The sequence below is a fragment of the Chinchilla lanigera genome, unplaced genomic scaffold (assembly GCF_000276665.1).
Source record: "Chinchilla lanigera isolate Chin_1 unplaced genomic scaffold, ChiLan1.0 scaffold00040, whole genome shotgun sequence".
In the NCBI taxonomy this organism is placed as follows: Eukaryota; Metazoa; Chordata; class Mammalia; order Rodentia; family Chinchillidae; genus Chinchilla; species Chinchilla lanigera.
The window spans coordinates 4,406,701-4,421,891 of record NW_004955441.1 but is presented as its reverse complement, the minus strand read 5'-3'; the positions used below and the strand labels follow the sequence as shown (position 1 = coordinate 4,421,891).

Sequence of the window (15,191 nt, the reverse complement as noted above, 5' to 3'; positions counted from 1 at the left end):
ACTCTTGCACTTCATACCAGTGTCTGTCCCTGAAGCATGAGCTAGAGAAGCCTCGCTTAGCCCCACGACACTGAAGAGGAACTCTAGATCCCGCTGAGCTGCTGTGGAACGACAAACGTCCTGCTTAAGGCTGTGGCCCAGTCCTCCGAGTGGAGTGTGTAAGCAGTCTGCGTGGGACCTGCGTCGCGGACTTGTAAACTTCCGCCCTTCCCTCGCCGCCTTCACTGAGAGGCCGTGACTGAGCAGCCGGAGGCCGTTCGGCGTTTGATGCTTCAGTGGCATTTCAGTTCTCTAAGGGCTTGTGCAATTTGAAAGGGCTTCCTTGTTTTTGTTAGTTTTATTTGATAGTGAATATGTGGAACTTATTTGCCACTTCCCCGTGAATTCATGAAGATGTATACTTATACACTATTCATAATCTAAATAAATTTGATCTGGATTTGTAAAAAAGCATGCCTTGTACGAGAAATGTAGCTTTCAAAGATAAACAGTATAGCAAGAAGTCCTTGGGGAAATGTTTCTGGAAGAAATTCAACAGTGGTCTGCGGAGATCATGCTGAAGTTGATGCATCTGAAGTGTGTGAAAATACACCTACTTTTCCCTGTCTGCTCAAAGTCTCCTTGTAATTACTTTGCGTGATAAACGCTTGTTCAGTAACAAACAGCTGTAGGTGTTCCCATCACACTGCTTCTCCTGAACATGACACCTTAGTGGTGAGACAGGCTATCTGTAACCTGAAAGTCAAATCCAAAACGCTTCAGTATCAAGGTGTTTAAGCAGCAATATAATGCTACAAATAAAAATTCCGTTCCTCACTTAGGCGACAGGTCACAGCGAAACCAGTTTCCACCAACGGTACCGTGAATTACCGTTGCTTATGTCTAGAAGGCGTGTATGAAACCTAAGTGAGTTTTGTGTTTATAGTTGGGTCCCGTTCCCAAGACACCTCATTATGTGTATGCAGAAATATTCTAAAAATCTAAAGACACCAGATGTCTGAAACACTTAGGCAAAGCAGACAAGACCTGTCCTCAGGGTGAGTGCATTTCTGACCTGTCACCCCTGGTAGGCAGGGTTCTGTGTCCCTGGAGCTCAGCACCCTGGGCCGTGTACTCCAGCTGTGACAAGGGCTTCTTGGGAAAGGGGCACCTGCCGAGAACATGCTGCTGTGACACTGGAGATGTGCTGGCCTGAGAGTCTCAAAGATACCGTTTGTCTTTCTGATCCTAGACAGGGAGCCTTAGGAAGTTCCATGTGATTGTGACTCCAAGTGTTTATTTGCTGCCAACAACCAAGTTGCACGTCTTCTTGGTAGAGCTTTCCTTTTTGAAGAAAACAAAAACAAACTAGAACTACGGTGCCCTCCAAGTGCCATATATCTGTTTTATTCTTCAGGAAATTATATTTGTTTTTGTTTTACAAGAGCACAACAGGAACCAAAGTAAAAGAGTAATAGATACAGCACTCAGGATAAATCATATCTTTAAAATAATAGAAAAATTTACACCTTGTCCTATATCCTGTTAGTATTTTCATATGGCCATGATTGAAAAAACAAAAAGCAAGCATTTACAATTTTTTTTTGATAAAGACTTTTTGTGCCAGGAATGGATTAATTGTCAACAAAATTTTATACTAATCAGACTGATATAAATCTATTTTGGTAACATATCATTAACAAGTTTATTTTGGAAATAGATAAAAATATTGCCCCTTGATAATAAATCTTTTTGTTTCTCTGATGCAAACAGCTACAACACCTTTTTCTTTTTTCTTTTTGATATTCTAAGACAAAAAAATGGTTAATCTTCAGATTAATAAATTAGGTCATTATAATAATAAATTAATTTTTTTTAAAGTTCAGCAACCTCTGTCCAAGTATTTACAACAATACTTGAAAGTTCCTTTACAAAACAGAACACATTTTCTTTTCACATTAAGCATACTGGGTATCTGTGTCTTTTACAACAAGCATTTTTAAAAGAAAAATCAATGCACAATGGGTCATTAGTATAAAAGTGCTAAGAGCTGTTTGAAAAGTTAACACTATACTATACAGTCATATTTGAGGCAAACAACAAACTTCCAGCTTATTGTGGACAATATTCCAGTAGTTGTTTCAAACAGTTGTTTGAAAAAAAAAAAAAAAAAAAATCCAGGAGCTGATTAGTGATGCAGATAAAAACTGCCATCAATATCTCTGGCCAGTGAGCAAATTGAAAACCAACTGAAAGCAAATCCGAATGAAGAAGATCGTGATAGAGGAGTGTCTTCTCCACAGCAGGGGTGATGCTGGCTGCTCAAGGTGCGTGCACACACACACACACACACACACTCACACACATATCTTCCCAATTAAACTGTAGGTAGAATGAGACTTGTGTTACTCAAAAAACATCTCTAAGTGATCAAAAGCATTAATATGGAATGCCTGTTTATCTGCCTTTGTTCTGGTTAAAATCTCATAAAAATACATTCAACAGGAAAACATAAATTGTATGTGTATAAATATATATGCATATATATATTATATACACATGCACACAAATACTTTTGTTTTCTGAAGCATAAGATAGTTACATAAATATTCCTATAATTGCTAAAGTTTAAAGAGGCATAATTTTTTTTGAGCTTCAACAAAGGTGCTTGAATAATATACAATTAAAATGAAGTAGTTTCTATTTTGTAGAATCATTCTATAATAAGGAAAAAAAATCCCCAAACAGTCTTTTTTAAAAAAAGTTTCCTCTTAAGCTAGAGCTTCGACAAGAACTATGAACAACCAACAACAGAACAGAACAAAGCAGTAACGAACGATGAGGTTAGCCCCTGGAAATGCCTGGTGTCCTTCACCTCCCTCCCTCCTTCCTGCCACACTGTTGGAAGAAAAGCTCCAGTGCTCACATCAAGAAGTGACTTAGGCCTTGTTCATTTGCTGTCTCTCCTAGGAACTGGCTGATTGGCTTGGAAGAAAACGAAAGCAGCAAAAAAGTATAACTGTATATACCCTTAGTAACCCGCTTTAGAGAAATGTTGCTAGCTCGCATTTCCCTGGCTTGCTCACTGCCTACTGCAGTCGTGACTGTATAGAAAAGAAACTCGTGGCTTTAGACCTGGGATGGCTATCGAAAGCTGTGACGCACTCGTCTGGTCGTTCTAAGGTGGTTATGGCAGCTGGGTCGCAGGGCCTTTTCTGTTTCCTGCTCACTTAGGCCTGAGCTTTGCAGCAACCAGTGCAGTCTTCAGAGCAGCAGGAAAAAAATATCCTCTGGGCCACTGAACTGCTTCTGTTTTACTGGATTTCTCCTCGAGCCAAGCTGACCAATGTTTCTTCCCAACACCACCCGCCCCACCCAGTTCCCCAACCAAACTCACCGTCCCACCCCCAAGAACCTCTACAGCTATATTACAAGCAAATATACCTTAGCAACTTGAAAAACTTTGGTTCTAAGAAAACACTTGGTCAGCTATCTTGAGGAAAAGTGGGAATGCTTGTTCTGCACACTGCTGTAGGCAGAGCCCATCCCAGTAAGTTCTTAGCGCTGTACATCAAGTCACAATCCAATACAATCCACTAAGCAGGTGCACAAACTCTAGTTTACTTTCAAAAGCAGATTTAGTTGATGTCTGTCTTTTAAAACCTCAACCACGCTGACTTTCTCTTCACACAGTTTGGTAGAAATTGTCTGCCTGTAGATGATTCTGTTTTTGCATGCTGTAGAAGCCACTGAATCTTGCATCGGGTTCAGCAATTCTTAGCATTCTCTGAGAACCGTCCACCTGGACACGGGTTCCCTTCTTGTCCACAGACACCAACTGATTATTCAAGGAAGAAGGCTGTTTAGTGAGAAGATGGAAAAAAAAGAGAACACATAGAATTAGCTGTCTTCTATTCCTCAAATGTACAGACGCTGAAGACCTGATCAGGTGAAGTAACAACTGCACAGCTCCCTGATGGTCAGACATGTGGGGTGTCACCTCCTACTGTACTCCCCCTATGCTTCTACTGGTGAAGTGACAAGATAACTGACTTCAAACGCTTGTGTGTAAGAGGGCTGGAAAATTAAAGGAAGTTAACCAAGCAGGCAGATTTTAACACAAAACCGTACTCTGCGAGGTTGAGGTTATGTGCCGGCCCAACCCCGGCGTGCAGCACTGCATCTCAGGTTCTGTATGAGTGGGTCTCTCGTCGCAGCTTTGGACACGGCAACTATACATTGCTCAGCACTGTTTCCCAGCCCGGCACGAGCCCAGAATGGAGGATGTGCTCCGTGCAAGAAAGAAACTCCGAGGCAGGGTAACTATTTGATGGATTTTATATGTAAGGGTTACCTAGATGCTAAGTTGGGTAAAATAGTCAGGTTTCTAATTTTCGAAGTTGTATGATTTTTAAAAATATAAAAGGTAGAATAAGAGTTGGAAGAAATTATGACTTCCCTTAATTCATAGTTTTATCCTTTTAAAATAGGCAGATTCAGAGGCCTTTTGTATTTGTACTCACACGCATACGTACTTTTTCTCCCTTGACAGGGTGTCTGCTTCTCTAGCTCGTCCTGTGGTACCGTACACAGTCTTCATCTGGTGCTGTTTCTCCCTTTGACGTATCTACCTCCTCAATATCTCCAAGCTCTGTTATTGCCCTTTCCTGAGTAATCTCTCTCCCTTTGTGATTTCTTTTCTCTCCCAATTTTGCATTAATAATTAAGAAATACCAGGTGATGAACTTTCGAGTTTTAATATAAACACTAATTTAGGAATCAATCCTCAGGTATTTGTTCATTTGAAAACCTCAAATTAGATCAGGAAGTTGGTCCATGAGAGATCAGGACTCATTAAGCAGTGGATGATGGGTATCACCCAGGGATCAATCCAGTCCTGGCTAAGAACTACATTTTTGATTGCTATGGCTCGATAGTCATTTGAGGGTATGAACAGCACAGTAAAAATTTCACTGGCTCATACAAAAGATATTAAACACTTTCAAGGAAATACAACAGTGTAAGCGTCCCTCATTTCACCGTTCAAGAGACTGTAACTTTCGCAGGACTGTACCTTGGTTGGTGTTCGATACCAGCAGAGCAGCGGTATCCACTGTTTCTTCTGATTGACGAACAGGAACGCTATTATAATGGAGAGGCATATTATTGTGGGAACCACAACTGACACAATGGAGTCCAGCGAGGAGTCTTCACTCGGGTGCAGCCTGTTACCGTCTCTGTAATCTACCTGGAGGTGACCCATATCTAGGAGAAAACAAATTCCAACCATTTATTACTTAAACCAGAATTTTGAAGGATTATTTGAATTACACACAACTTGGTTTTACTGCTTCCCAGTACTCTGACGCTAAACACATGATTAAAGTCTAATGTTGATGCAAAGAGCTTCCAGTAGAGGGTGAAGTGCTTAGGGGTGGATTAAAAGAAAAAAACAAATTAGGGTGAACATGTTAATAACTGGGCAAGATGATACTGGTTCTAGCTAATCAAGAAAATAGAAGTGGCTAAAATCAGTAATTTAAAAATATTTTGATTAATATTAAACATTTTGATTACAGGTAACATATGCTACGGTCTAAAGTGTTGAAGAAACATCCTTGCTTACTGGCAAATGGACTAAGACAAAGTACCTTCTAATTGGTATGACAGCAGAGATTAATTAGAGCAAAAATAGAAACCAGCATCCGAAGCTCGATCTTTCGGTGCTTTCTGGTTTTCTTAGTTCTAAGCAAAGTGCTGCACTTTCCATAAATCTGCTGAAAAACTCACTACGTCTCTATTTTCCTGCCTCAATTAACTGCACTTGCACAGGGGCATTTCATTCTGCTCTTACGAATGAAGATCTGTTCTTTTAGAATACTGCTCTTGCAATGAATGCTGCAAACAGGGCTAAGGTTAAAGGGGACTTCACTGAGTTTATTTTCTTTCCAGAAAACTGTTCCAGTCAAGTTTTTTAAGTGTGTCCAAGTCCAGTTTAGTGAAAGGTACAGACAGAGACAATCAAAGAGAATTACTCTTCAGTTGTTCTGGAAGTGCTTGCTGCTCATGAAATAATGCAGCTCTGAGGTATCAAGACTCTCCTGGTAAAACTCAGATTTTTGGCGATCCGCTTGTGTCTCTGCTCTGTGGGTGGGGGTGGGAAGGAATGGGGACAGAATTTTCCTCATTTTAGCCAGCACAGGTGTTAATACTTTCTAGGAAGGGGAGAAAAGAAACATTTATCAGCATCAAGAGAAATGTCACAGATAAAAGCAACACTGTATTCAGGAATTCAAGGTTTTAAATAAAAAGTGAACAGAAGAATGAATCTTTACATCCTTGTATTCCAAGTGACATAGGGAGTGGTTTTAGGAATATGTCTTACAAGAAAATTAAAAAGTAAATTAAGGAAAACCTTGGTGACAGGAAAAGTGAAGCTGACCCTGAAGTTTCTGTACAAAGCTTGGTCTTTCTGTTCTGTTTTGATGCTAAAAGCAAGCCATAGTTAACTCTGAGCTTCCTAGCAGCCAAAGCAAAAAATGAAAACAGGTATCACCAGTACGATTCACAAGCTTGCAGATTAGATCAGCTGTGTGGGAGAAGCATATATTGACACCAGAGTTAACCTCTCTTCAAGGACTGGAACAGTAATGCTGCGCACAAGTCCTCAACACACTGCACTAAGTCGGGCTATTCTCATGACCGAAGCCCACATCGGCCACAGGGCCAGGCACGCAGCAGGCACTGACATTTACTGACTGAACGACTGTAAGCATAACGCTAATGTACACTTGGCCAGAGCAATTACACAAGGAGCCAAAATTTGGGTCCAGGAATTTGGCTCTCTCGTCATCTAGCTTGATCCAAGCATAACATTTAAAATAGCTACAGTAACAGACCATTTGTCTCTCAAGCAGTGAGTACTGCTTTTCCCAAAAGAAACACAAGGACTACAGGAATCATTCTGCAAATGTATTTGGCGTCGACAGGAGGCAGTATTGAGCCATGGGTCACAGCAAGTTTATACTCTTGTTCTTGAAGGGAGGACAGTATTGAAAGGAACTCTGCCTACTACTTAGCTATGGGGAAACAAACTACCCTCTTTAATATACACAACTGAAAGGCCTGAACAAGAAAAAAAGTCATGGAATAAACCTGGTGACTGGAAAATTCAACACATGTAATAAATTGAACTCTCCAGGGGTGAAAACCACCCAGGAGAGGGAGACCTAAAGCATTCGTGCTCAGTACAGAGCCCACAGGGGCAGTGAATAATTCACTATTACCTTGCTTACGAAGTTTATTCACGTACAGACTTTTGAGAGATGGCTTAGAAATTCCACACCAACCACTTACGACTAGGAACATATTTCTTTCCATCATCGCCAAGTCTCTGGGCATGTAGGGTCAGGAAACTTATCCAGTTACTTGCTGACTTATTTTATCAGTGTTTGGTGTTTAATATGTTCCAGCCAAGCAAATCTGCCCTGTAGTAGTTATCTGAACTTACTTGGGCAAGCCACTGAAAATACAGGAAACTTTAAAAATTAGGAAAAAACAAAGTGGTCCTATAGAAGACTAGAAAGTTTCAAGTAACTTCAACGCTTACCTCTAGGGAGATGAATGATGTCATTTTCACTAGGTGTGGGCCACGCGGGGACCTCCAGGTCAATCTCTCCACGGTAATTTTTCTTCTCAATGGGTATGTTAGTCGGTTCTGGGACATACATTTCTACAAGAAGGAAGCAGTTTTCTGAGAGATGATGGAGAGAAGCTGCCTTTGTTGTCTTTTATACCCTTAATCCAAATGGAACATCCAACGTAATACTGTGTTTCCCAAGACATGCAAGGTGCAGTTTCCGCATTTACCTCACTGGTGCCAGAGTCACCAGCTCTGCAGTGGTGGGAAGCACTTCTTACAATGAAAAGAATAAGAGGTTTTCTGCCCCACCAGGTTTCCTCACGGCAAGTGGTGCTGGCTCTATAGTTTTGTTTGAACTGATGAGGACTGACAAAATACAGCAATATACTTGGGAGAGCTAAATACTGTACTTTAGTAACTGTGGCTCTTTAATCCGCAGTGTTCAATCACTTACATAAATGCCAGTGGCACTGACACAGTTACCCCTCTGCTGTCTCCCTCTGAGGGCGACGGGTGGGGGCAGACCTTGAGGCGGCGCAAGTGTGTTACAGTACTAGGGGGACGACTCCGACGGGAGACTCATCTTCAGGCTGTGTGTGCGCTATCTGGCTGGACTGCAAAGGCATCTTGACCAACACAACTCTGTAACATGAATCAAAACTGTCTAAGAATATTCTTTATCCTCACGTTTTTTTGGAAGCCAAGTTCTAGGCAGAATCAGAGAAGGAAATTTAGAGCTCTCCTCAGCAAATACGTTTTTACACCTGTATTTCATCTGGCTGCCAAGTGGCCCAACAGTTTAATGAAAAGAAATAATTCTTAACCTCTGTTTTTAAAATGCCAAAGTGAAAGCCTGCCCCACTCAGGTACTTCCTTTTGATCAGTTCCATTTCATATCAAGCAATTTTTATAAAGATGTTGGCATTAATAATCCTAAGTACTCACTAGAACCCAAAGACCAAAATAAACACATAAATATAAATTAAACAGGGCTCATAATCCTCTCTATTTGATTGTTTTCAATCCCAAAGCTATCAGGCTTTCAACAAAGTGATAAAGAGGAGAGTCCTTGCTCAGCTTCGGAGTCAGTGAAGCGCCCAGCCAGGCAAACAACCCAGAGAGGTTAAGGAACTCACTAAGGTTATGTGCTAGTAAGCGGTAGAGCCGGGATTCCAATGTACAACATTCCACTGTTCTGGGATTCCAAAGCTCAAGTTTTCTTGCTTCATCCAAGTATAAAGCCACTTTAGTCTTAGTCCTCTACTCTGATTTCTTACTTAAAAGACCTTTAGACTTAAAAGGTCTTTAGTTTCAAAAAGCTCAGTGGATCCCTGCGAGATCCAGAATTAGAACACACTGAAAATACCATCTGCAGAAACAGGAATACATACAAACGAATGATTCTCAAGAAGCCAGGCGTGGTGGCATACACCTATAATCCCAGCACTCGGGAGGCTGAGGCAGGAGCGTTGCCTAAAGTTTGAGGCCAGTCTGGGCTACACAATGAATTCAAGGCCAGCCTGAACTATACAACAAGGCCTTGTCTTAAAAATTTGCTGTATTCGAATCATCAAAACATCTTATAAACTGTACTGATTCTCCTAGGTCCTCATTTGGTGGGTCTTGCCTGGGTCATTCCGGGAGGTGGTTGTAGAGGGATGGTCGCTCTGCCCACCCACTAGAAAGCCAGATCTGGGGCATGAATGTTCTCGATGACTCTGGGAAGAAAAGCACTCGGGTGATGTGTTTCAGTGCACAGGGGCCTTCGTCCCTTCCCTGCCCTGCGTAGCTTGTGGAGTGGGGCCTTCCTACTCCAGCAGGACCCACACTGGCTGGCCCCCAGCGCTAGCATGACAGAGGGATGGGCGGTCTGTTCCGTCAGACCTGTGACTTCTGACAGCCTCACAGAGAAAGTCTCCACAGAGGCTCCAAAGCTGGGGTAAACCCAGTTCCACCTCCGGGTTCTTCTTGGTGAGAGCAGTAGAGAAGCAGCTTTGAAAGTGCCAGGCCTGGCACACCCCTCCCTATGGGGAGGTTTCAGGTAAAACTGTGCCAACAACAGACACTCCATGGGGTAACTTCTCTTCCCACAGGGGCTTCGAAAGGCTCTATCTGGTGGACACAGGCAGGGAATGTTAGGCAGACGGGTCTCGGGTACAGGAGAGGTCTTCAGTGATTAATTAGGCCGCCAATGTTCTATAAAGGCTTCCTGAGCATATCCTGTGAGGCAGATGCTGGTCAGGGCGTTAGGAGTCAGCTCAGCTGTCTCAATCCCTGCTGCACTCCAGGGTCTCCTGACGACCGCTCCTGACGGGTCTTCTCACTGCCCAGCGGCTCCCACCTATCCTCTGTGTCAGCTCACACCACTAACTCAGTTCAACTCTGATTAAAACCCACCCACGTCTCCTTTCTCACAGAATACAGCTCCAGTTTGGAGCCCTCGAGTATGTCCATGCACGCGTGTGCTCCTGTTTCCTTTTAATTCAAACTTAAGAGAAAAACTGCTTCTGAGCAGTTTTGCCAAACAAAAAGAAGATGAAGTTATCAGCAAAAAGCAGTGGAAATGCTGTTTGTTTCCACGCCTGGATCGAGACCTTCCAAGGCCGACGACTGCGTTCAACCCAGACCCTAACACGCAGCGCCTCGCCTTCCCAGCAGGGCCCTTCCTCGCTGCTCCTACTGCAGATGGCCACAGCCAGGAGACCGACGCAAAGCTCCCCCGCCCTGCCACACAGCTCAGGGCCGCCCGCACACAAGCAACCGTTACTCCGTAGTTCTACCTGATATGAACTTCGGTGACACTGAAGACAACGTACGGATGAAATATTTTATTTTCAGAGGAATGTGGTCATTTGTGGAGTCACCTTCCTTAAGATGTCCCTTTCTGGAATCTGGGGCAAGCTGCTTGAGGCTCACAAACTGAGGGCACCACTTTTTTGGGAGGTGCCTCCTGAAGTGACTTAGGACCCAGAGTGTCCCAGACCTTCTGCTAACTACCCGCATGACTTTGCTCTGTCTGGGGTCAAAGCAACGGTCCCGTTGGCTGGAGAGACCAGAGTGCCCGCTGCTATCATTTCATCCATCCTCACAGCGCAGCTGGGTGAGGCATGTGCTATCCGGATGAGAAGTGGAAGCCTGCAGGTCTGGTGAACAGCTCTGAATAAGGTCACACAGACAGCTGTCAAAACAGGGGACTAGCATCCCTCTGCCTTCGTCAGTGCACGGCAAAAGCCTGACGGCCAAATCTGCTTAGCAGTAAGATGGAGAATGAGGCACCCACAACACGGAAGGAGCGTTAATCGGCAGAAATTAAGTTTTGATCCAACAATAATGCCTAAGTCACTGGAGAAATCTTGAGTGATGAATGAAGGTGTTAGCAATATCTGTCCTCTTATTAAAGTCACAAACAAAGGAGACTGAAACTTTATTCCTACACCACTGCCACAATATACCACTGTCCTTGCTGTCCCCTTCCTGCAACATCTGCATGGTGTATCACAGCTGTCCCGGCTTCTTATGCCCTAGTCCCTCCAGCACACCACCCTGCCCGTCTCCCCCAAATACACTTGACATCCACATCAAACACCTGCTCAAAAATGAGCCCTCCCACTCCTACAAAGGATGGAATGGAACTCTTCATCTGATAATCAGGGCACTAATAATCTTGACCAGTGCTCATTTTTTCTGTCCTTACTTCCTGCTTGCCAGAATTCACAACTCCAGGGTCTTGGCTGTGACCTCTCGCATCTCAAGGTCTTTGGTCAGACTACCTTCTTAACGCCAATAAAGAGTAGACGTATCTTTCAAGTTCCAGGGCAAATCCTTTCTCTGTGAAACCCTCCAAGGTCACTCTCCCTTAGAGTAAAATGCTACGCATGAATTTGGTCTGCACTCATGATCTGTATCAGAGTTACACAACCAGCATCTCTAAACTGCCTCTCCTGTTCTCTTTTGAAATACTGCAACCACTATGGTCAAGATGACTAGAACCAAGTTTTGCTTTTGCTTCAACTTTCAGAGAGGGGGTAGGTGAGGAGGGATCGGCAAAAGGAAGCGAAGAAGGAGCACCAGGAACAAGGGGAGATGATGAGAGAGCGGGTGATGAGGGAGCCAAGTGGAGACAGGGTTCAGGTGGGAAGAAGCACACAGCCGCGCCAGGAGCCGCCATTATCGACGTCAAGGTGGTAAGTGGGAACGGTTTTGTGTTTAACACTGTTCTTTTTAGGGGATAAAAAGGACATTTTCAGAAATGTTCAAACAGGGCTAGTCTGCACAACACCTAAGTAAGAGGCCAACGTGTGAACTGCTCAGCTAACCACTCTGGGTTTTGCAATTGTGCAGCAGAAAACGTGCTTCTAAACTGGCTGGAATCCCAGGTTACAGTAGAGCAAGACTAATGAAACACTGCAAGAGGACCGGAGAGCTGAGGTGAAGATGGGAAGGTTTCCGACGAATTCAGGACCTCCCTCAACGGGATCTAAGCGCGAGCCCTCGCTTCTTTCTGTCGGTGCTGTCCAGACTGCCTAGGAAGTCTCGGCGTTTAGGGGATCACCTGGGAGCGCTGCTCAGAGGCTGCCCTGGGAGGGCACAAGTCCTGTATCTCTGGGACTAGAGCAGGGTCAGGAGATGCAGATGCAGAACTAGGAGGAGGCCTGGGTCAGTGCATCTGGGCAGCGGTGGGGCCTTGGGTGGCGATGAAGAGACTGAATGATGCAGCTGACACGAGCAGTGGGATTCTGGGAGAGACGCAGGTTTGGGGTCCATGACAGCCAGCTGGGGGCGGGGCGGGGAGCGTTCACTGGTTACACTCCATGTGGGGAGAGATGAAAAGGTCACCCAAGACTTGGCAGAAGGCTGCATGTGATGGTCGGGTTAAAGGCTGGAACTGATGAACTGAAAAAAGAATGAACCAGAACTGCATTCTTTAAATGCCAGCCTTCCCTGCAGGGTCTGATATACATTCACGTCGTACCAGCTCCCAAGCATATTCCTGCCGGCGTCTGATCCTGGGATCTTTTTAAACCGCTACTCCACTAGGGCAGGGGTCAATAGATTGTATGGCTTTACTGCCAGGAAAGGTTACGAGAACCTAAGTCAGAAGAACCACAGCAATTCTGACCTGGAACCCGAATTGGCCCTCACCTGGGTGGTCAGTTACCCTGGGTGTTTGTAGGGGACAATTTTAGCTGGGCCCACACTCCTCTTGGGTCACGGACTCATGGTTGGGTGAGCAGGTTCTGGGTTAGAAATTAACACTGCAGCTTGACAATGGAAGGATGGTGGCTCAATACCTGGACACATTGGGCAGCAACTTCCTTCCACGTTGATGGGCTCTACGCAGGGCAGAGGGGGGCAGCTGACGGTGGAGCAGAGGGTCTGGCCCTGCAGGCAATAGCAGTGTGTGCAGCTGTCGATGTCCCACCGCTCCTCATCGGCATAGGCCTTCCCACCGAAGTGACACACTGCTTTCTTGGGAACTGTGTCCTCTAGTGAAAAGAACAGCACATGGTGGAGTTGCGTGGGGTGACAACACAATGTATTAGTACACATGAGACAAAGGGGGACAGCTTTGTACAATCAAACTATGCTTTGAGATTGCCAGAATCCGGTCAGTCACCTGTTTCCCCAGTCCCCTGCTGCCGTTCTCCTAGGAGGCCTTCAGAACCTGTGGCCTGACACTGCTCAAAGGCCACACAGGCTAACACTGAATGGTAATGAAGCAACCGGCTGGGCATGACACCTCCGTGGAGGTGACAGATATACAGACACCGAGAAAAGATCCAGTGACATGTCCTGCAGCCAGAGACGGACTCCAGAAAGGCCCACTTTCAGTCAGTCTCTCTCTCTTTTTTGGTAAATGATGCAAAGGAAAGGTAAGGAATGTCAATGGAGCACCGTGCAGAACTGAGGGGTTTCCTCTGCCACCCGCAGGGGAAGTCTGTGCTGGGAGAGCCATTTTCCTCATTTTTCAGAGATTCTGTGGGGCTTTCTCTCTCACCAACAAAAACACTTCCACTTCAGAAATGAGCTTATTTTATCTCAATCTAAGTTTTTTTTTTGTGGGGGGAAATGTGGTTCTTGGGAACAGAATGTTTTTAAAGAAGTATTCTGATGTATAATACAGGAATTTATGGCTGAAACATTTTTTCTCTGCTACCCTTTACCATCCTCAATTCTGCTCTCAGTCAACCTTTTCTTTGAAAGTTCCTGTCTCTTATTAACTTATTTACAGACAGTCCTTTCCCTCTACAGGTCAAGAATGGTGGTTCTGAGTGAGCCCAAGTGACCCCATGTGACCAGAAGCCAGGCAGAGATGGGGCAAATCTGTGGAGAAATACGAGCACTTCCTGTCACAGGCAGGTCAGTAACTAGATGCCTCCTATTACTCTGGGGAAACTTTTTGTTCAGATTCCAAAGGCAGCTTCACTCGCCACTGGTCACTAGTAAATGAAAAACTACGCAGGAATCTGAAAGGAAAGCTCCTTAGGAAAGGAGTGGTCCCCAGGGCCCAGCGTTCTTCCTTCCTGGAAGGCAGCTGGGAAGTTCTCAGCAGGGGAACTGTTCACTGAACAGACACAAAGGACAGAACCCAGGATGTCTGAGCACAGGAAGCGGCTTACATCAAGAGTTAAAAATGTGTCGTCTCAAATTTTCAGCACTTTTCTACCATGTCTCCTACTGCTCCTTAAGCTTCAACAAGGATAAACGTGCAATTGTGTTAAGTTCTAGTTATTATCAGAACTTTTCCAATATCTATTCACATCTGCTTAAAAAGGACTTCACTGTGTTTCTACATGTTCCACAGAAAATATTTTGGCACGCTATTAAGTTAAAACCAAATCTGGAAGCTTTCAAACCACACCTATGACTCCAGTTCGTACGAATATGGGATCCCAAAGGAAGTGACTGCATTAAGATACACCAAGTGTACCTGTCAAACTGGCTACGCAGAGCCTAATTCAAGTACAATTCTGACTTCCAACCAGCATTTCACCAAGGACACTAGGTTGGCCACCAAATCTAGAGTCTATCAGGTAGTGAATTCATGAGGAAAGGGAGCCTTCCTTGATAATGCGATGGCACTGACTATATGCTACATAAACCCGGCAACAGCTCATGATGAACAGCATCGCTGACTGCCGTGTGAGCAACCGTGGCTACTGTGCAAGGGAATTACAAAAGAGAAGGTGGAATCCCTTGCCACGCCTCGTCCGCCACTCCCTCTGCCTCTTTCCTCTGTGGCCTCTTTTATCAGTGCTGCTCTTGGAAGAGAAGGTGAAGGAAGCACAGACAGACAGACAGACAGACAGACAGGTAAGAACTCTGCAAAAAGGGGTTTGATTCAAGACCAGCTACTACTGGGCTCTGTTTCCTTAAGATCTTAGCAAGGTATTTAATGCTACTAATGTTTGTAAGGTCAGAATTATCTTTTAAAACTAGGTTAAAATGTTACAAAGAGCAATTACATGCTAGCCATTAGAATACCATTTGTACACTTTACAAAAGTCGATGCCAAAGAAGGCCATTTCCTGGCCCAGAGGCCCACACAGTAGCGGTGGACACAGGCCTG

General features: G+C 44.5%; 1 protein-coding gene across 1 annotated transcript in view; it reads right to left on the bottom strand.

The window, feature by feature from the left end:
* Positions 1-1,354: 1,354 nt before the first annotated feature.
* Crim1 (cysteine rich transmembrane BMP regulator 1 (chordin-like)) overlaps positions 1,355-15,191 on the bottom strand; it is a gene marked incomplete at its 5' end in the record, with an annotated part of 145,127 nt that continues 131,290 nt past the window's right edge. Inside the window, 4 exons of the mRNA XM_013517514.1 lie at positions 1,355-3,838; positions 5,054-5,244; positions 7,589-7,711; positions 12,913-13,107. Of these exons, the coding sequence (XP_013372968.1) occupies positions 3,665-3,838; positions 5,054-5,244; positions 7,589-7,711; positions 12,913-13,107 (683 nt within the window). The remainder of the gene's footprint in view (positions 3,839-5,053; positions 5,245-7,588; positions 7,712-12,912; positions 13,108-15,191) is intronic.